At 48.6% G+C, this 19,044-nt stretch overlaps 6 protein-coding genes across 6 annotated transcripts; 2 read left to right on the top strand and 4 right to left on the bottom strand.

Moving 5' to 3' along the window:
- Window positions 1-18: 18 nt before the first annotated feature.
- On the top strand, window positions 19-1,324 carry F5147DRAFT_729141 (uncharacterized protein). Its single transcript, XM_041439353.1, has 7 exons — window positions 19-229; window positions 253-279; window positions 304-766; window positions 813-919; window positions 970-1,062; window positions 1,090-1,228; window positions 1,282-1,324. The coding sequence occupies exons 1-6, from the start codon at window positions 185-187 to the stop codon at window positions 1,225-1,227; spliced, it is 873 nt and encodes a 290-aa protein (XP_041284892.1). The 5' UTR covers window positions 19-184; the 3' UTR covers window position 1,228; window positions 1,282-1,324.
- Window positions 1,325-4,214: 2,890 nt separating this feature from the next.
- F5147DRAFT_588571 (uncharacterized protein) lies at window positions 4,215-4,988 on the bottom strand (the record flags this gene model as incomplete). The annotated part of the gene is made up of 1 exon (XM_041432098.1): window positions 4,215-4,988. A coding segment is annotated over one exon (774 nt), but the record flags the coding sequence as incomplete, so codon positions are not given.
- A 21-nt stretch (window positions 4,989-5,009) lies between these two features.
- On the bottom strand, window positions 5,010-5,689 carry F5147DRAFT_621448 (uncharacterized protein; the record flags this gene model as incomplete). The annotated part of the gene is made up of 2 exons (XM_041432627.1): window positions 5,613-5,689; window positions 5,010-5,558 (listed from the first exon to the last, which is right to left on the bottom strand). A coding segment is annotated over exon 2 (540 nt), but the record flags the coding sequence as incomplete, so codon positions are not given.
- Window positions 5,690-6,302: 613 nt separating this feature from the next.
- F5147DRAFT_729131 (P-loop containing nucleoside triphosphate hydrolase protein) lies at window positions 6,303-9,137 on the bottom strand. The gene is given in 6 exon segments (XM_041439352.1): window positions 6,303-6,697; window positions 6,837-6,939; window positions 6,990-8,413; window positions 8,523-8,734; window positions 8,754-8,948; window positions 8,997-9,137. 6 exon segments carry the CDS (start codon window positions 9,086-9,088, stop codon window positions 6,564-6,566), a joined length of 2,160 nt encoding a protein of 719 aa, XP_041284889.1. The 5' UTR covers window positions 9,089-9,137; the 3' UTR covers window positions 6,303-6,563.
- Window positions 9,138-9,230: 93 nt separating this feature from the next.
- On the top strand, window positions 9,231-11,171 carry F5147DRAFT_729130 (peptidylprolyl isomerase B). Its single transcript, XM_041439351.1, has 13 exons — window positions 9,231-9,396; window positions 9,458-9,480; window positions 9,534-9,652; window positions 9,706-9,725; window positions 9,784-9,809; window positions 9,860-9,894; window positions 9,945-10,006; window positions 10,056-10,066; window positions 10,114-10,155; window positions 10,208-10,256; window positions 10,310-10,374; window positions 10,426-10,464; window positions 10,551-11,171. The coding sequence occupies exons 1-13, from the start codon at window positions 9,252-9,254 to the stop codon at window positions 10,878-10,880; spliced, it is 966 nt and encodes a 321-aa protein (XP_041284888.1). The 5' UTR covers window positions 9,231-9,251; the 3' UTR covers window positions 10,881-11,171.
- Window positions 11,172-16,086: 4,915 nt separating this feature from the next.
- F5147DRAFT_659245 (uncharacterized protein) lies at window positions 16,087-18,173 on the bottom strand (the record flags this gene model as incomplete). The annotated part of the gene is made up of 11 exons (XM_041434569.1): window positions 16,087-16,273; window positions 16,299-16,387; window positions 16,508-16,609; window positions 16,664-16,979; window positions 17,135-17,175; window positions 17,276-17,353; window positions 17,632-17,751; window positions 17,801-17,873; window positions 17,922-17,978; window positions 18,035-18,108; window positions 18,168-18,173. 11 exons carry the CDS (start codon window positions 18,171-18,173, stop codon window positions 16,087-16,089), a joined length of 1,143 nt encoding a protein of 380 aa, XP_041284887.1.
- Window positions 18,174-19,044: the final 871 nt, after the last annotated feature.

Here is a 19,044-nt window from a genome sequence, read left to right as displayed (position 1 = left end):
TTTTGATCTATTGTAACAGTCGCTCACAACACACGATACCCTATGGCGAGGTGCAAAGTGAATACGATCATGCTTCATCTGCACGCAAGCAATGAACCTCAGCGCCCTGCATACTACCAAAAACTCGTGAACGACGTTGTTGAGCACATGGCGCTTTTGCCCGGCAGAGGAATGCCTCGCTTGGATGGCTACCTGCGAGCTGTGCTCGATACCAACAAGGCTTCGAGCGGTCTTGTCAAACTTGTTCACAAGACGAGGCAATCTACTCAAACTTCGTTGGTGCGACAACTGGTTTATGAAAAGGCTAGTGACATTCCCTATCTTCTTTCTTTGCATATGGTTGCTGTACAGTCTATGCTGAGGGCGGAGGCAGCTGCCTTCGTGCCTCGCATGCAGCGTCCTAAAGATGGTGTAGAGATTCATCCGGCCGAGAAGGAGAACTTAAATCTGGTTCCCCAGGAGGCGGATAGAGAGGAAGTAATGGAGAAAGAAGTTTCAGTGATTGTTGATTCTGAGGCCACTGATGACATGGAAGATATGGACGAAGCGGTCACATCTCTCACATCCCTCGACCTTGTGCCAGACGAGTCTCTTCGCTCCAACGGGCCATCGGAAGAGCAGGCCTTGGCAGCTCGCACGATTCAGTATGCATATCGATATCACGTTTGGCGACGTTCAGGCTCTGCTGTAGATGCACAACTCCATGCGATATCCACGACATGCCTCATGGAGATGCAGTCCTCTAAATGGCGTCCAAGTTATTATCGTCTTCTTTTCCTCGGACCATTGCCCCACCTTCTGGCTGGAACAAGGCATTGTGCTAACTCATGCTGCCAAAATAAAGACGAAAGACCCTTTCAACACCGAGTCTCATGAAAAGCTTGAGGAGTTGGGCAGGCCGAGAAGCGAGATCACGTCAGTCAAGACTTACCCAGCGTCATGCAATGATTGATGTGCAGTCTTGTTTAGGTTGCTCCTAAAAAAGGCATGCAATTGCGCGGTAAGCTAGAGCCTTCTTCACCAGATCATCATACCCGGGACATCGACGCTCTCAAATGCGCGGTGTTAGAGGTCGGACAATTTATTTAGAAAATTCCCGGCAGCACGATGGATATGCAAACTAAGTTCCAGATGGCTTATAAGGGAATCGTTGCAGAGAAGAAACTATTTCACGTGCGAAATGAGAGACCTGTTCTCAACGTCGAGGACCTAGATCCCATTGTTTGAAGACGGTAAATATTTGTTACCAAATTCCGTGACATGCTTGGTCTTAGTTTCCTGTAGTAGTCGTTCTTTCTTTATTATCTCCAACTTGCAAATAGGACCACTAGGCATCTCCATAATTTACCGGCGCCAACTTGCGAGTCCCGACATCAAAATTCAATCTTCAATCTTCAACTTGTCTTCAACACTACAAATTCTGAAAATACACAAGCGATGTGAACAATGCAAGATAACAAGACAGCATGACATCTAGTACATAAAATCGACAGTTTCAGACCTGGGACTGAGATGACCCTGTAACTTCGATGAGGCGTTCCTTTGTGCGTAGGTCAGGTGCCGAATACACGAAAATCACTAAAAACACACCTGTGCAAGTTTCTGCCCTTCGAATAACATAAGGAGACAGGACCGCAAGCCCTTCAAACACCATTGCCTTTCAAGCCAGAAGAGGAGGTGGCGATCCCAGAAGACCTTGAATGCACAGTTGAGCCGGTGGTCCGTTGGATTCGGAGCTCGCGAGAGATGGAAGACCCAGTTTTGACATGCATACTTCAAGGCGTCCGAAGATAATCGACTTTGATCCCGTGCTTCGTTTGCGAAAATCGTGAACGCGGTCATAGTATGAATGACCTCGATGTCTGGACAATCTTGTAGGGATGCAGAGGTAGAATGATCATGGGGCCTTAATGACAGGAATGCCGGAAACATCAAAAATCTGGTAAGCTCTTAAACTCCTGGATTACTCGAAAAGCTGGCGGGAAAGGCAATCGTGGGATGATTGCACACTCATTGATTGTTTCCAATGTGCTCGAAAAGTCTTCCATTGTCATCCAGACAGACGCCGTAGGAGTCAACTGCCATGCTTGACCATGGGGGGTCTGTAGCCACTCTCGTCCACTCTCGGTCTGCAGCCACTCTCGTCCACCCATGGTCGGCAGCCACTCTCGTCCGCTCTGGCTCAGCAACCACTCTTGCCCACTTTTTGTCTGTAGCCATTCTTGGCCATGTCCAGTCTGCAGCCCACCTGGGGTCCGCAGCCACTCTCGTCCGCCCAAAGTATCCAGCCATTTTTGCCCTCCTAGGGTCGGGAGCCAATCTTGCCCACTCTGAATCAGTAGCCACTCTTGCCCACTCTGGGTTAGGAGCCATTCTCGCCCGTAAATGGTGTCCAGCCATGCATGCCCGATTGGAGTCTGCAATTCATTTAGAGTCTGTAGGCGGTCGTACCCACTCCGGGTGTCAAGCCACTCAATCCCACTTTGTGTCTCCAGCCACGGCATCCCGTGCTGTGTTTTCAGCCACTCCCTCGCGCTTGGTGTTTCCAGCCACACCATCCCATGTCGTGTTTTTAGCCACTCCCTCCCGCTATGTGTCTCCAGCCACTCCCTCCCGTTGGGTGTCTCCACCCACCCCCTCGCGCTGGGTGTCTCCAGCCACTCCCTCCCATTGAGTGTCTCCAGCCACTTCCTCGCGCTGGGTGTTACCAGCCACTCCCTCCCATTGAGTGTCTCAATCCACTCCTTCGCGCTGGGTGTCTCCAACCACTCCCTCCCATTGAGTGTCTCAATCCACTCCTTCGCGCTGGGTGTCTCCAACCACTCCCTCCCGTTGAGTGTCTCCATCCACTCCCTCGCGCTGGCTGTCTCCAGCCACTCCTTCCCCCTGGGTGTCTCCAGCCACTGCCTCCCGCTGCGTGTTTGCAGCCGCTCCCTCGCGCTGGGTGACTTCAGCCACTCCCCCCCGCTTGGTGACTTCAGCCACTCCCTCCCGCTGAGTGACTTCAGCCACTCCCTCCCACTGGGTGTCGCCAGCCACACCATCGCGCTGGGTATCTCCAGCCACTCCCTCCCACTGGGTGTCTCCAGCCACTCCCTCCCGCTGGGTGTCTCCAGCCACTTCCTCCCGTTGGGTGTCTCCAGCCACTTCCTCCCGCTGGGTGTCGCTAGCCACTTCCTCGCGCTGGGTGTCTCCAGCCACTCCCTCCCGTTGAGTGTCTCCAGCCACTTCCTCGCGCTGGGTGTTACCAGCCACACCCTCCCATTGAGTGTCTCCAACCACTTCCTCCCACTGTGTGTCTCTATCCACTCCCTCCCGCTGTGTGTCTCCAGCCACTCCCTCGCGTTGTGTGTCTCCAGCCACTTCCTCCCGCTGTGTGTTTCTATCCACTCCCTCCCGCTGTGTGTCTTCAGCCACTCCCTCGCACTCGGAGTCTGTAACCACTCTCGTCCAGGCATGGTCTGCAGCCACTCACCATGTGTTTGCAGCCATTCTCGTCCACTCAGGGTCTGTAGCCATTCTTGGCCGCTCTGAGTTTGCAGCCACTCTCGTCCCCTCTGGGTCTGCAGCCATTCTCGGCCACTCGGGGTCTGTTGCAGCCACAATTGTCCGGTCGGGGTCTGAAGCCACTCTTCCCCACGTCGGCTCTGCAGCCACTCTCCTCCAGTTTCGGTCTGCAGCCACTCCCCCCCTTCCTGCGTCCGCAACCATTTTTGCCCTGTCTTGGTCTGCAGCCAGCCTTGCCCATTGATGGTCTCCAGCGAAGTTTTCCCGCTCCACATCTCCAATGGTATATACTCGCCAGAGTCTCCAGCGACTTGTCCCCGTCTTTGAGTCCACAGCCACCCTGGCCCACTCTGCAGCCACCCTCGCCCTCTCTCTTTCTGCAACCAAGTGTGTCCCACGTGGGTCTGCAACCAATCCCTCCCGGCCTGGGTCTGCAGCCAGTCTTCCCCCTTCGGTGTCTGCAAATAGTCTTCCCCACATTGGGTCTGCAGCCACGCACGTCCATCCAAAGTCCCTAACCAGGACCGCAAACCCGACCCGCGAGCTCCCCGAAGCCATAACAGTCCCATGAGAACTGTCAGCGGCTCTGGTGGCTCAACGATGAAGGCTAACGATTGTTGCAAGTTTCGGGGGTCATGGGGTTGCATAGCCTGATTCTGTGACTTCAATTCTAAGAGCGCATCCATGAGAGCAGTGTGTTCTGGAATGTCTTCAATCATCAAGCGGAAAGACGAATACGCTAGCAGGGAATGTGGTAGGATGGGTTGTAATCCAGGGAGGCTGCAGTTCGAGGAGTTTGAAGCGTAGTCTCGAATGGACGAGTGGTAGATATTCACGGGATGGCTGCTGTCAGCGGGGATATCCATGAAAGAACGTAGCTGTTTCAGCGTGGTCGCGACATCGCTGCCTTGACCAGGACCAAGGAGCTTCGAAATCTGTGAGATTGGCAGAGGGTCTGCGAGGGCAGCAACAATGGACAAGTGCTGGTATGCCCGATTGGGGTCCGAACAGGTGGAGAGGATGCGGTTGTATAGCTCGTGCACTTCCGTCCCAGGTAGCAGTTCATTGGTCAGCTCAAGCATTAGCTTAAGGCGATCCCGGGGGTCATTATATCCGTCATCGACGAACTTCATCATTGTAGATGCCACGATGAAACGTCTGCCAGCTCGGTTCGCCAGCCGCGTAAGTTTATCCGCAGTGGGCTGAGGGAAATCAGGATGGCGATTTCGCAACTCCGTGAAGGAATGCTGCAAGAATGTACAGATGTCATTGTCCACATCTTCGCCGTCTAATGAAATGGTGCCAGCAACGCCCTCCCCAGAAGTGTTCACCGGTATCTCGTACACTAGCGTGCGCATCTCTTCTTTTTGAATGGCTTTGCGGATATGTTCCTCCAAGCGACTGGTGAGCAGAATGTGGAACACGGGAAGTTCAGGATCACGAAGAGCTTCACCGAGGAGTGAGATCAGATCGGCGACCATTTCAGGTGTTTCAGGTTGACATTCATCGAGGGCATCAACAACAAACACCGGAGGCGGACACTCGCGCAGCCTGAATTGCAGGTGCCAGAGAGGTCGACGAAATAACGCCATCATTTGGTCGCGAAGAGACTCGCTGGAGTCTAGAACCGCAGGAGTCTTGCGGATAGCTTCGTTCACGTCCTTCTCAACGCTGGGAAAATTGCTCGCAAGCTGGTAAGCAAGGGTCGCAAAGAAATGACCGGTCGTGCTGCGTTTCGTGTGCTTGCGCGAGAAAAAGAATGTTCCCGCGAGCCTTGTTTCAATATTCGTCTCCTCTATCACCTTCAAACCTTTCATTCTCTCGGCCACAGTGAACGCCACGGCAGACTTTCCGACGCCCGCCGTGCCATGCAGCCAAATGATCTGACTCTTCTCTCGCTTGTCCAACAATCCGCAGATGAATGTGAGAAGGTCCACTCGGGTCCCTTTCAAACATTTCGGATGGGGCTGGCGTTCAGGGGAGTCATATTTAGCACCCAGGACAGCGACCTGGGACAGCTTCTCCCAAATTCCTTCTGTCATTGCTAGAAGGTCTGTCAGTCGGGTCAGAGAGCGAGAGAGGTGATAAGGGAAGGATGTATTTACATCGAACTCAGTCGCTTATCGACGTTGATGTGAGAATGCGACACAAAATGGGAATTGGAATAGGTCAAGTCGGGGAAACACTAGTGCAGTTCATCGGTGTAATTAGAAATCACGATGGGGATGGATGTCACAGTGAGGACGACATACGGCGTTAATTGAGGAGTCGAATCAGTCGATGTCTAAGTTGTAACTTCGTTTGAAATCAAAAGGGTTTAAGTGGTGATGGTGAAACGATCAAGCAACAGAGATATCACAGGATGCTTGAGATAGAATGGATGGTTGATTGTGATTGTATTCAGAGTCGATAGATGGCTCGTGGTTGCACTTTGCAATTGAGTTGAAAAGATAAGCGGGCGCTTGTCTGGCTGCAAGGTCCGACCAGCCGGAGGGCACGAGGCTGTTGCACAGGAAGTTTAGGGTAAGTACTAACCAAAATTCGACTTGGAGAATGTCAAAGTTGAATTCCAGACCTACGCATACGCTGGTATACGCGTACGTACCATCCGGCGTCGACCATATTGGATGCATGATCACATCATGAACTTTTGCTGTATCATGGCATGGACCGCATGGTAAGTGTAATTGCTCTATAACTTGCATCCGCAACCTGAAGTGAGCCTGAGGCCTGAGAGGCCTGAGTGCTGCTGCTAAGCGAGCGAGCGACGGAAATATTAGTCATGTGCCAGATAATTTGATCTACAGCGAAGGATTTTGATTAGCGCCACCAGTATGTAAATAAAGGCAGTATCCTGTGGTACTATGTATTCACCACCTATCATAAAAATGTTGTCTGCAAGTTCCTACAAGTATTGTATCTATAGTTGGACTCCAACTTCGAGTTCTCTGCTCTTGAGCGGCAGTCGTTTGACGAGACTGTATCTTGACATCTATTTTGTAGTGTAACATAGCATCTCAAAATATTATAACCTAAAAAAGAGTATGACGTCTTGGTTAATAGCCATGAACGAGTGAATTCAAGGCAGCGCCTGATGGAATCTGAAATTCATCAGTCCCACTGCTAATCATCTTGCCGCCCTTCCTCGATAGCCGCCCTTGCGCACGGACGACATCTTGCATCCGTTGCTCTGCAGTCGCCGACATCATGATTCGTAGGTTTAGTAGGACGCGAGCCACGACCTTTGGATGCACTAGATATTTTATTTTTTCCCGTCAGTAATCGTCTTCGGCGCCTTCACGCAGCGCGAATGCTTTTGCCTAGATGACCGATGTGAAGATGCCGAACGTGGAAGATATGCTTCTCGTTCGAGGGATGGGTCGCATATGCTCTCATATGCGAGGTAAATGCCCTCCGAGCAAGTTCAGCGTTCTACAAAAAGGCGTCAACGCACGTTCAACTTCACTCCAAATCGGAATTACCTCTTTGCGCCGCAAAACCCACCGCTCGAAAGAAAGCTGCACTTCTGTCGCGCGCGCCTCGTACTCGGAGCCTTTTCCGCCAAAACCCTTCGCCAAAACGTTTTCGATGCTTGCTCCTTCGAGGGTGATGTTGACTTTGTCGTGGTCGGAGTTTTCTCCCGTTATATCGCCCTTCATCTTCACTCCCACCCATTTAACCCATTCGGATTCGCTGGGTGCGACGATGCTCCAAGCTTCGCCGCCCTTTCCTGCACGTGCTGTCCGTCCCACTCTGTGCACGTACTCGGTCGCACCGCCTTCAGTTGGCAGGTCGTATTGAATGACTGCGCGAACGAGGGGTAGGTCGAGACCACGGGATGCCACGGACGTGCAGAGGAGAATGGACGACGCGGGTGCAGGTTTTTTGGACTTTGAGGAAGGAATGGCTGAGAATCCGCGTAGAGAGGCGAGACGGATTGGTGTGGGAAGGGAACCGTGAAGTCGGAAGATTGAGGCACCTGGAAGGAGCGGAGACCGTGCAGCAATTTTATTTTCTTCCTCTACTTTCTCCTCCTCAACAGATTCATCTGCCTTGCTATCTGCCCCGTCTTCGGATTCTGCATTTCCAGCCTTCTCACCGTCCATCGACGAATCGCCTAGCAAGCGCCAGTGAAAGTCGACGGAGTCTGTGCAGCTGAGGAATACGATGATTTTCGAACCTTTTTGACCTTGTGTCTGAGCGAGCAATGAGCGGAGAAGTGCGACCAGTGCGACAAGACGCATCTTGAGGGGAACGATGACGTATTTTTGAGAGAGTTGTGATGGGGGAGTGAATTTCTCGGTGCTGGTGGTAGCTGGCTCGTTGTCGTTTTTTGATGCAGGCGAATCCTCCGCCTTCTCTTTGTCGAGGCCCTTGATTATCAACGGTCGTCTTAGAGTAGTGCCTGCCAATTTCTGCACGTCTTCGCGGATGGTAGCCGAACAGAGTATTGTCCGTCTCTCCCGGTCCCAGTCCCAACCCCCAACCTCAAATGTCTTACCGTCCTGAACAGCTTGGAACGCAAGCTTCCTCCTCCCATCCAGACCCTGCACGATCCCTTTGATAGTATCTTCAAACCCAAGCTCCATCAAGCGGTCCGCTTCATCGAGAACTAACCATCGGCACTTTCCAACGTTGAACGAAGACGTATTTTGCAGGTGGTCTAGTAGGCGACCTGGAGTCGAGACAAGGATGGGCACACCTTTCCGTAGACGCGCCTTCTCGTGCGCACGGGTTGCGCCTCCACTTAGCAAACCAGAGACTAACCACCGGGTATAACGTGTAGAACTCTCCGTATTCTCCTGTTCGCCGTCTGGGCGTAGCCTAAGTGTCAATAGCGCCTCCAAGACGTCGGAAATTTGTTTTGCAAGTTCACGAGTGGGTGCGATTATAATTGCGAGCGTCCCTATCGAGCGGTCGATGTAAGAGTGTGTACTTAGGGGGAGAAGATCCTGGATTATGGGTAGGAGGAATGCCATAGTCTTTCCGGAGCCAGTTTGCGATTGTATAAAAACATCGCGTGTATTCAGTGTCCTCGGAAGAAGGTTTCGTGAATATAGGAAGGGCAGCACGTTGAATGGATGTCGGTTTCGTGATACTCATCTTGGATTGTAGGTGAGTGACGAGGAGAGGATGAAGACCCAGGTCCGCGAATGTGGCTGAGCCGGTCAATGGTGCATTGCTCGGTTTAGAGGGCACTTTTTGGATAGCGGAGGGTAGTGGGGGCCTCAACTTGAGGGTTATACGAGAATAGAGACGAGATTATCTGAGTCGGAGGCCTAGCTGGAAGTGCCGGACGGTCCATTGCAGGAGCTTTGGTAGCAGGCGGGGGGATGTCAGGTCGCATCCGCTTTGCGGGACGAGAATGGTCATCATTATCGCTGCCAGGATGATGGTCAGGCTGGTCGGTCCTGCGTTTCTGGACTCGTTTAGCCTTTAACCTAGGCTATGATGATTAGCTGCATACATGAAATCAAACTTCAGCTCACCTGTCCGTCCAGCGACCGGATTTTTTTGATGCTAGCTTTGTTGGTCCTACAGATGCATCCTCTGCAATATTGAGGACAAGTTCATCGTCCATTTCCCCCTGCGGCGCTGATATCAATATTGTATAAACTTCAGTCTTGATCGTTAGAACTGCGAGTTAAACAAAAATGGAATGTTGTTCCCACATCTGATAACCTTTCTCAAGTCAAATTAGTTTGAACACGTCTCCCTTCACACCTTTACTACTTTGTTCCACAATGTTCGGTCGTGTTTCTCTTGCGCTCGTTTTAATTTCTATAGCCGCATTTTTCTGTGCGCAATCTGCGGATGCTGCCAAGGGCCCCAAAATCACCCATAAGGTCTACTTCGATATCAGACATGGTGACAAGGACATAGGTCGAGGTTTGTGTTATGTTGAGACCGCCGTGGGACATACATCTGACGGGGCTCGAATGTTTAACAGTTGTCATTGGTCTTTATGGCGGAGTACGTCGCCTTACCTATTCTGACAGATATGTGGTTGACTCATCTCCCCGCAGACCGTTCCAAAGACAGTCGAGAACTTCCGCGCACTTGCGACTGGTGTCGGCAAGGATGGTCAGGAGCTTGGCTACGGTTACAAGGGCTCCAAGTTCCACCGCGTTATCAAGAACTTCATGTGAGATTCATGTCCGTTCTTTTACGGACATTCACCTGATATCCTCTTGCCAGGATCCAAGGCGGTGACTTCAGTATGTGTACCATCGTTATCTCATGTGTTCTGAAGCCAACTTGATGTAATCTCACTAGCTCGTGGCGATGGCACCGGTGGAAAGGTAATTTGGGACCCGTCTTAGCATGAACGTTGCTTACGGAGGTCCTGCAGTCTATTTACGGTGACCGTTTCAAGGATGAGAACTTGTAAGGTTTCGTGATCATACTCATGTCTTCGACCCTGACGTCTGCTTCAGCAAGCTCAAGCACGCCGGACCCGGCACTCTTTCCATGGCTAATGCAGGCAAGGACACCAACGGTAGGCATGTTTTCTCCCATCGTTCATGTCATCTAACATAGTGCTCTAGGATCTCAATTCGTAAGCTTGTGATTGCTCTCAACAAGCTTTACTGAGTAGTTTTCCAGTTCATTTGCACTGTAGTCACCAGTTGGTTGGACGGTAAACATGTGAGTTTGGCGCTAGTTTCACCACCGCATTATTTGAGCTCTGTCAAAACAGGTGGTCTTCGGAAAAGTCCTGGAGGGAATGGACATTGTATACGCTATTGGTTTGCTTTATTTATTACCTCTACACTCACCAAAGTTCTCATTTCTACTCAAGAGGACGTTCCCAAGGGCAGCAATGATCGTCCATTGGAGGATGTCACCATCTACGACTCTGGAGAGGTTTGTTATTATACTTGTGTGATGCGCAGCGTATTCATCCCACGTTTCTAGCTACCAGTTGAGCCAGTGGTGGATGAGACAGGAAATGAGGTACCCCTACGCGCTGAGCTATGATTCAGCTGTCTCTGTGTCCCTTGAGCTCTTGATGCGAATAAAATGTTGTTGCTTGCCAACAGGACATCGCCACTGTACCCGTGAATTCCGTAACTTCGTCAGCCGATGCTGAATTGCCCGCCTCTACACCCACCTCACCAGCATCTGACGAGAAGACAAGCCCTGTGGAGTCTACTCCCTCTCCAGTTGTGGATGCCACTCCTGAGGTTGTGGATGATGTTTCTGGGTCGTCGGAGCGTCTGAAATATGCTGCCATCTTATTTGTGGTGGTCGTGGTTGGAGTGGGGATGTTTGTTTTGTGTGGTGACAAACTCGGTCGTTTGAAAGGCTGTTTGCAACGTGCAGATCGCGCGCATTACAAACGTGTCGGGGACGAGGATTTGGAGAAGTAAGTGCAGTTGATATTGACGTTTCGAGTTGGCGGAATATACCAGGTTGTGCAATGTACCATATATATATCTTGCTTGGCTAACATAACTAGTCCTGTCGTTCCTTCGCAAGTCCGTTATCGGGACTCTTTTTCCCGAGGTGGCACGACTTAGTGTTCGAACGTCCTTCCTTTCCTTCAAGTCTCCTCTTCCTCTACCTGCCAGTGCGCCTAGACTACTTCATTAGCATAGCAAATACTATGTGCACTAATTATTTTACATGGGTATGCTGTAGATTCTAATGCGTTTCCGTGTGTTCACTGACAAGTGTCTTCGTGAAATCCAGCTCCTAATATGAAAATTATTAGGCCCATTGTCCTAGTCAATCGAGCAAACAGTCCACGAAACAATCAAAAGTGAAGCCAAAACGATCGCTCAGTACTCAAGTACTCATCTCTCGCCTCGTTATCACATTCGAGTCTATAACCCCTATCGGTGCTGCAATGACTCTGTTATGTTTGGCACAAAAAGCTGGGACGGGCGGCCACGGAGTAATAACCTGCCCGATACTTCCAGGACGAATACAAGTCAAGTAGACGTGTTGAATATAGCCTAGGAAGAGAAAGGCAGTGACGCCATCCGTCCCCGTTATTCTCAAGCTGTGAAAGTCAAGACAGGTGATTCTGCGATCAAAGGATAGCTGCCTAGTTTCAACCTGGGGAGAATTCCCTAGGTAGCCAGCACATGTATTGCAATCGCCAAGTGAAGGTTCCGATGTCTTGACTCTGGGGTCTGTTAACTTACCATAGCATCAAGCAGGAATACAGGTCGTGCATGTGTGGCCCACCCCTCGATTATACTTACAGGCCTTGCAAGAGCACACATACACTGACGTCGCGAGCGTGATGAGTTAGTGCTTCCTACCAAAAATATAGTGGTGTAGTGTGATATTGTTGATTTGCTTGGCAGTCACTGGCACTTCGAAAGCATGTTATTAAATTTGAAAGTTCTAAAAGCTTCCGAGCTAAATGCAAATAGACCGAACATAGCCGATCTTTGGCCATGGTGTGGAAGAAAGAGTTCTGACATTGGCGAGGTGAGTCCAAGAGAGATGTTGAATGCCAGACATTGAAAATGACCTGTGATGCGTCCATCTCGACTGCTACAGCCACTATATGCAGACTTTGGCAATGAACGTTTGAACATTTGAAACACTCAAGCTCCGACAGAATATTTTGATCCTGGAATATCCGGGACATCTGAGACATCCGACCCATGCTGACTTAGCATCACGTGTAGTTCCCACGTACCTGATACGACAGCAACGTGTACACGAGAACCAAAATAGGTAAGTACGCTTGCGCGCTCACTGCGTGCATTGCCAGAACCTTCATGCTCGCTGTTGCACACAGTGAGCTCAATTATTTGACCATTTTCACACATTTTTCGTAATTCTTTTCACTGTATCATGTCATATGCCGTCCTCCACATCATCCCTTGGGCCTCAAACCATTCTAAAAAGGCTCCTGAAAGTCAACAGTGTGCCAGGAGAGTGTTCTACCTGCAAGTGCTAGCTGGGTACTAGTAGCAACCATGCCAGTCATGGTGTCAGCCGCGACACACGCGGTGGCGCTGTGGGTCACATGGTATGTTGTGACTGTGAGATTTGCATTATACATGCAAGTGAGTCGATGGGCTGGATGTCTCGGATGTCTCAGATGTCTCAGATGTCCCGGATATTCCAGGATCGAGATGTCCTCAGCTCTGAATGGCGCTGCACAAATTTGGAAATTGAGATCACATATGTTGATTTGATCATGGATAACAGTCGTGCATGTGTGACCCACCCCTCAAAGATACTCACAGGCCTTGCAAGTAGCATGGAAGAGCACACGCACACCGACGTTGCGAGCGTGATGAGTTAGTGCTTTCTACCAGCAAAAATATAGTATGATATTCCTGATTTGCCGATCAACGCTGCTCGCCAGACAAGTCACAATTGGCAGAAGGTGGCAGTCACTGGCACTTGGAAAGCATGTTCAATTAAAGTTGAAAGTTCTTGCAAAAGCTTCCAAACTAAATACAAATAAACTGAACATATGTTCAACTGCCAATCTCAAGAGTTCTGACATCAGTGAAAACAGTGAACAACACCAGGTGAGTCCGAGAGACGATGTTAAATGCGAGTGTTCAAGAGCGCTTTATTACCCATGAAGCAGGGCATAATAGTACTCCAGGAACAACAACCACATCCACCAAGTCAGCAATGGGCTACATATTGTGCCATCAGCCACAACACCAATCAGCAAGCGGAAACATGACTCACTCTCCAGATGTACTCATGAACAGACTGAGCCTACCAATTGCACAACTTGTAACCTTGAGGCTATTAACATTGCAAGGTGCATGGGATGAGCAATAGGGTTGAATCATGGATGCAAAGCAAACTACTCATACTCACCGACCTTAAATCACAGCGAAAGTTACCGCAACAATCACTGTCAATATTGCAGGTCCCAAATTGGGGACTGCATGCAGTGACAGTCATACATGCTGCCAAAGCACTGGTGATGACGACGATGAAGGACAGATGCATGATTTATGCAAAGTGATAAAAGCTTTGCAAGAGGGACTCTGCATTACTCTGAGGTGGACAGTGCTTGCTTTTATATCCTGAAAATAGGGTTATGAGCAAAACTGGTGAGTTGGTTTGGCAGATCAGTTATGGCAGAACTTCACGGCAAAATATTTAGAAGAGCCTATAGCTAACAAAGTCCCAGAATGAACGGATAAACAATCCAGAATTCAAACATATGGAACTTAAGAAACACAACCCAAGTGACGGAATTGGCAAGGTTCTTTCGTGACCATTATCATCAGGAAAACACTGAGACTTAGGTAAATCTAGTTACATTTGATAAGTCTGCACAAACAAAGTACCTTTGGACTAACCTTGTTAATGCTTGACAATGAGATACCACATAGTTATTTGATGTCTACTCTCTATCACTTGGCTGTAACATTGAGGACCTTTGGTATGGGCCTGCTTCCGTCTACCCTTTGGGCAATATTTAAATATAAGTTTATCATCCTACACCTTTGGTTATCCACCTCTCAATTTGTGATGATGATATTGGATAACTATATCACATAACAACCGATATTTACTCAATGGCTGCTCTGTATCATCTGGCTACAACATTGAGGACCTTTGGTATGGGCCTGTTATCACCAGCCCTTCCGGTGATATTTCAGCCTAAGTTAACTATCTCGTATCTTTGGTTGTCCACCTCTAAATGATCGATAAAGAGGTTGTATGACTATGTCTGATCAGGAAAATGTGCTGTCCCCTGTAGCATATGTGGGCCAACTATGTTATTGTGTTGATAGCGCTTCTACATATTTTATAAGCTATAGTGCCAGCTAAAGTGGCAAACCCTACGGCGACCTCACGACATGCAGTGTAATCACGATGCTTGGAGTGTGTGTCCAAAAACGATGCATTCCCTGTGGAGTACTAGATGTTGCAACAATGATTTTCGCAACTCGAGCAAGGGATATGACCCCCTAAGGTCAAAACCATGCCAAGCACATGCCCGCTCGAGCAACGCAACTTTGGACGAAAAGGGACCCAATTGGACCCCCAAACGACATGATGCAAAAAACATATCATGCACAATGGACTTTGAACGTCTACGAGACGACAAAACTGCCCCTGTGAGGGATGAAGACTGAAATAAATCCACGCGGCCACTGACAGCAGATTCTGGCAAACAGCTTGCATTGCCACCAAATATACACGAAGTTGCTAGAAATATGAAACATGTCATATCCCGTGTTCTGGACCCGGACCTATCACACACATCATTTCCGGACTTCCGGATCTGGCCGACTTCTATCTATCGTCCGGATCTGACCCGCGTCTATCTTCCGTGCCTTATCCCTTTGTACGTTCCTTCTCCAGTTAGACTATACTCATTTTCCGTACCTCGTTTCATTTCCGCCTTTATTTTCCTATGTCTTCATCTCTGTCTTCATTTACTATTTTCCGATAGACTAGTGTTTGACTTTTCTATATGCTCCGTCCACAGCCTCGCATAGCTTCGGACTCCGCAGACTGACTCTCCGTTAAGTCCTCAGTAGTATATAAACCCTGTAGAATATTTGTACTTCCTCAGTTTGAATATTATCTTAGACTCTGCTCATTCCCTTCTCCGTCCGACTTGAGTTTCTCCTCTCGTCATCCTCCACTAGTCTTAGGATCGATTCCTATAGACTTCTCACCTCCGCCTCTACCTCTGGTAGTCCTCCGCTGTTTCCTTTCTAGTTTGGACATCGTCTGGATTAGTCTTATCCCTCGTTCCCGAACATCCGCCGGAATTCCCGCACATCGGACATCGGACTCCGGACTCGTCCGACAACCTTCGGACATCATCCAACAGCCCTCGGAAGTTAGGGGCACGTACTCGGGTAAGGGGTGCAGTGCACGAGCTGAAGCCAAGCCCTTCGGATCCGACCCTTGAGCATGTTCTTAACAAAACATCAGAAAGATACCAAAAGATTGAACCATGAAGTACTATCACCTTGAGATCCAGACGCGCCACGAGAATAAGGATTATGCACAGGATGCTTGTGTTCCCAACCAACAGCGCACGCAGCAATCCAATCCATCACAATCAAGACTGCGTGAAACCTCGAACTCAACGTCAGTCATGAGCGCACAGCCATCGTACAAAGCCATGAGAATCTCAGAGAAGCGAGAATCGGGTGCTGAATGGCTGAGATCATGAGCAACTGAAGTAGATACAAGAGAACAACTCAAATCAGTATCGAAAATAACAGAAACAGGCAAGCGGCCAATGAACAAAGTCATGATGAGAGCGCAAGAGGGGTGTAAGCATGGACTGAATTACCATCCAAGGCGACAGTTGCCATCTAAGGTGAGAAAGAGAGGGGCGATGAAATTGAGAAATCTACCGCCAAAAGGTGAAAAATAGCGAGCTATAAGACCCACTCCCTGAAGGTAGCGGGAATATTTCCAATTGGTGTCGACGTCATGTGCGCGCTCTGTGTGCGCTCTACTCGAGCCCCTTTCATCTTTGGCTCAGAATCGTCTGCAGGCGACACTTGTAATAATTAAAACATACTAGTCAATGAAGAACAGACGAAAGAAAAAATAATAATGAATAGATCGCCCATCACCCAGCTACCTTTAGCCTACTTATTTAGATCAGTCATCTTCAAGATGAACATACGGTGTCACCCCTGCATGTAAACCATACCAAGCCAAGGGGCTTAAAATGGTCGTCACAACAGCTAGGCAGCAGGCACATGTAATGAAAGCAGGCTTGGAGTGCTGGGCATCTATGAAGGCACTCGCAAGGAACCCAAAGCCGGACCATGTGATGCTTTTCTCCCTGTAAGTAAACACAAGCGACAGACCAAAAGTTGACTTGCCTCATCATACAAAAAAAACGGGGTGCACTGAGCACCCCAATAACCACTGTCATCCCCTGATCCAGGTAATAGGCCTAGTGAACTGTATGTTAGACTTTAGCAACTGAAAAATGAAATAAACAAATCGCAAATCGCAAAGATTTCAATTTCTCGCTGAAGTGTTGTGCGAACATGCCTGCAAACAGGCAGCCTACACAGAAAATGATAGATCCCTTCAAAATAGACTCTGCAATCAGTCCAGTACCGACACCTTGCACAGCAAGGAACCCGGTGTCAATTGCCATGATGACCCCTGCCTGCCACAGAGTATTAAATGACTAGAATCCTCTATACTCTGAAAGGCTACTTACTAAGGTGATTTGCGCGTTGTTCTGGGTGTTAAAGTCATCAATGAAGTTTTTGAGATCAAGGTAATTGACCAGGCCGTCGACATAGATCTGCTTGAGATGTTCGCGAACCAAAACTGGAAGGCATAACATAGCAACTGTAAGCATGAAAGGAAAAGGTCCCCGCATTTTAGTCCCTGGGCCCATTGAGTGGGTTCGTAATAGGCGAGCTTCAGGTTGGCCAAAATAGTTCAGGTATTGATGATGGCCTGTGTTATTACTCAGTGACAATGTCTGGTAAGATACAGAGACCACCAACGAAGCAAGTGATATAGTCTGCCTGTCATAGATGAAATAAGGATATAGTTGTAGATTTTTGAAAAGCTTATGAACCAAGCAATGCAACACTTGGTTCTGTTATGATTCCTTCAGATCCTGCAAGATCATCTGATATCCGGTCGTCAAGGTGCGATAGAGCAACACATGGAAACATACTGAGACTGGCTAATCGGCTGATGATTTTCTCCATTGTCTCCCTGTTGGAAAATATAGTCGCTGAGGTGGAACTTTCTAATGTTAATGTGTCTATTGTTCATTCAGGTCAGGCTATTCAGTGCTGCATGCTATAGAACTCACCTGCGTGAAACCAATCAAGTTCAGTGCACAATTGTCATAGAAGGATGTGATCCAACTTGAAGTCTCAGGGAAAAAACTCTACATGCTTCCTGTTATGCAGTTTGTGAATGAATCATACTATGCCACCATTTACGATTGCTTACCAAAATTGGGCCTCAAGTTCGAGTCCTGCACGATATTAAAGGTCAGGTAAAGACATGAAAAGGTCACATATATTTATGATTCCATCGACGGGCAGAGTCACATTCTCTGAAAAGATGGGTACCATCTAAGGGTTCCAGCCAGCCGATGATGCGTGCCTCCAGCGCCACCAGATAATAAAGGTAGACATCCCCATCCACGTTCTGAGTCCTCACTGGCTCAGCGACCAAGATGAGATCTCCCTGTACTCGGCCTCGTGTTACTTTGATCCAAGCTTCAAACTTATCGATGCGATCCTGAGAGCAATCTCTTATGTTCAATCCAGTGTATGTGTTCTAAATTTCCAAAACGTAAGTGTAATGTGTACATGCAGTCGGTGCTTACCCTTGTCCTATTGTAGTAATAGGCGACTCCGGACGGATGAACAAACTCCTCCCATTCCCCATAAACCTCATCCCTGCAAATGTTAGAGTCAAAGTGCTACTGTTATAAGGCAAAAACTGACTTAAGAAGGTCGAATTGCAGTCCCTGTACTGTAAAGTCTGGGCCTAGAAGTGGCACCCTGCATATGATAAAAGTCAGCTTGGATATGCAATGTCAAAAGTAATGGATACTCACTGTCTCACTTTTTGGGCATACCGCCCCAACTGCGTCGGCCAGGCAGGAGTACTGCGGTCCAGCAAAACTTTCTTCTGTTATAGGCGTCAATCACAGTCTGAAGCACAGGATGAGAAGCTATCATTGGACATACCGGCATTGATACTGCTATGATTTATGTTGATTAGGGATTGGAGAATTGGAAAATCAACAGTAAAGGGTAAGTAGAGATACGAGATCATGGCAGCGCACGTAATCTTACCAAAATGCGCAAAGCTTAGCTTCATCAATCGTAGTGTTTGACTCCGATGTGTGGTGGATGGGTTTGTTTATTTGTCATTGTGGTGGCTGGCAGGCCAACACTGCCAGCACTAGATAGTACTACTACTACTAGTACTAGTAGTATATGTAATTGGCCTTGTGTGGGGTGAATACTACTATGAGCAAGCATCTGCCAGTGTGTCTGACATGTCATAGCTTTCAAGCTTAAAATACCATTAATGAATTCCCTAACCACTGTCAGAGTTCATAGTCATACTCGTGTTGAACAAACATATCATCTAACTCCTCCACAACCGACTCAGAACTCTCATTTTTCTCCTGATCAAATAACTCTCCTTCTTCGACACCTGTGTGATCATCCTCCGATCCATCCTCTAGCTCATATTCATTTCCACCAACCTGTTCATTGCAGGGGGCCTCATCTAGACTGGTGGGTTTGGGAGGAAGACCAAGCGCCTCTTCATGAGAATAGACATGCCCGACCCCTAGACCATAATGAAATCGCATCAGCATGTCCCGATCAACAAATCTACGTTATAAATCAGTAAAGCAAAGGTTAAGAAGGTTGATCATATGCACCTATTGACAAAATATTGACACCAATCGCTTTGATTGCCGGCCATGCCCGACAAGCCCTTTCCATCATTGTGTCGCATTCCCTTAGAGAAACAAGGGATGATGTGAGCAGCTCTCATAACATCAGCTGGACTTAGAAACCCAAAGGCATCTTCACTATCTAATGCAGGAAA

The sequence above is a fragment of the Suillus discolor genome (genome assembly GCF_016758755.1).
Source record: "Suillus discolor strain FC423 chromosome Unknown F5147scaffold_147, whole genome shotgun sequence".
Classification (NCBI taxonomy): domain Eukaryota; kingdom Fungi; phylum Basidiomycota; class Agaricomycetes; order Boletales; family Suillaceae; genus Suillus; species Suillus discolor.
The sequence above is the reverse complement of the archived record's forward strand: the minus strand, read 5'-3'. Positions and strand labels throughout refer to the sequence as shown.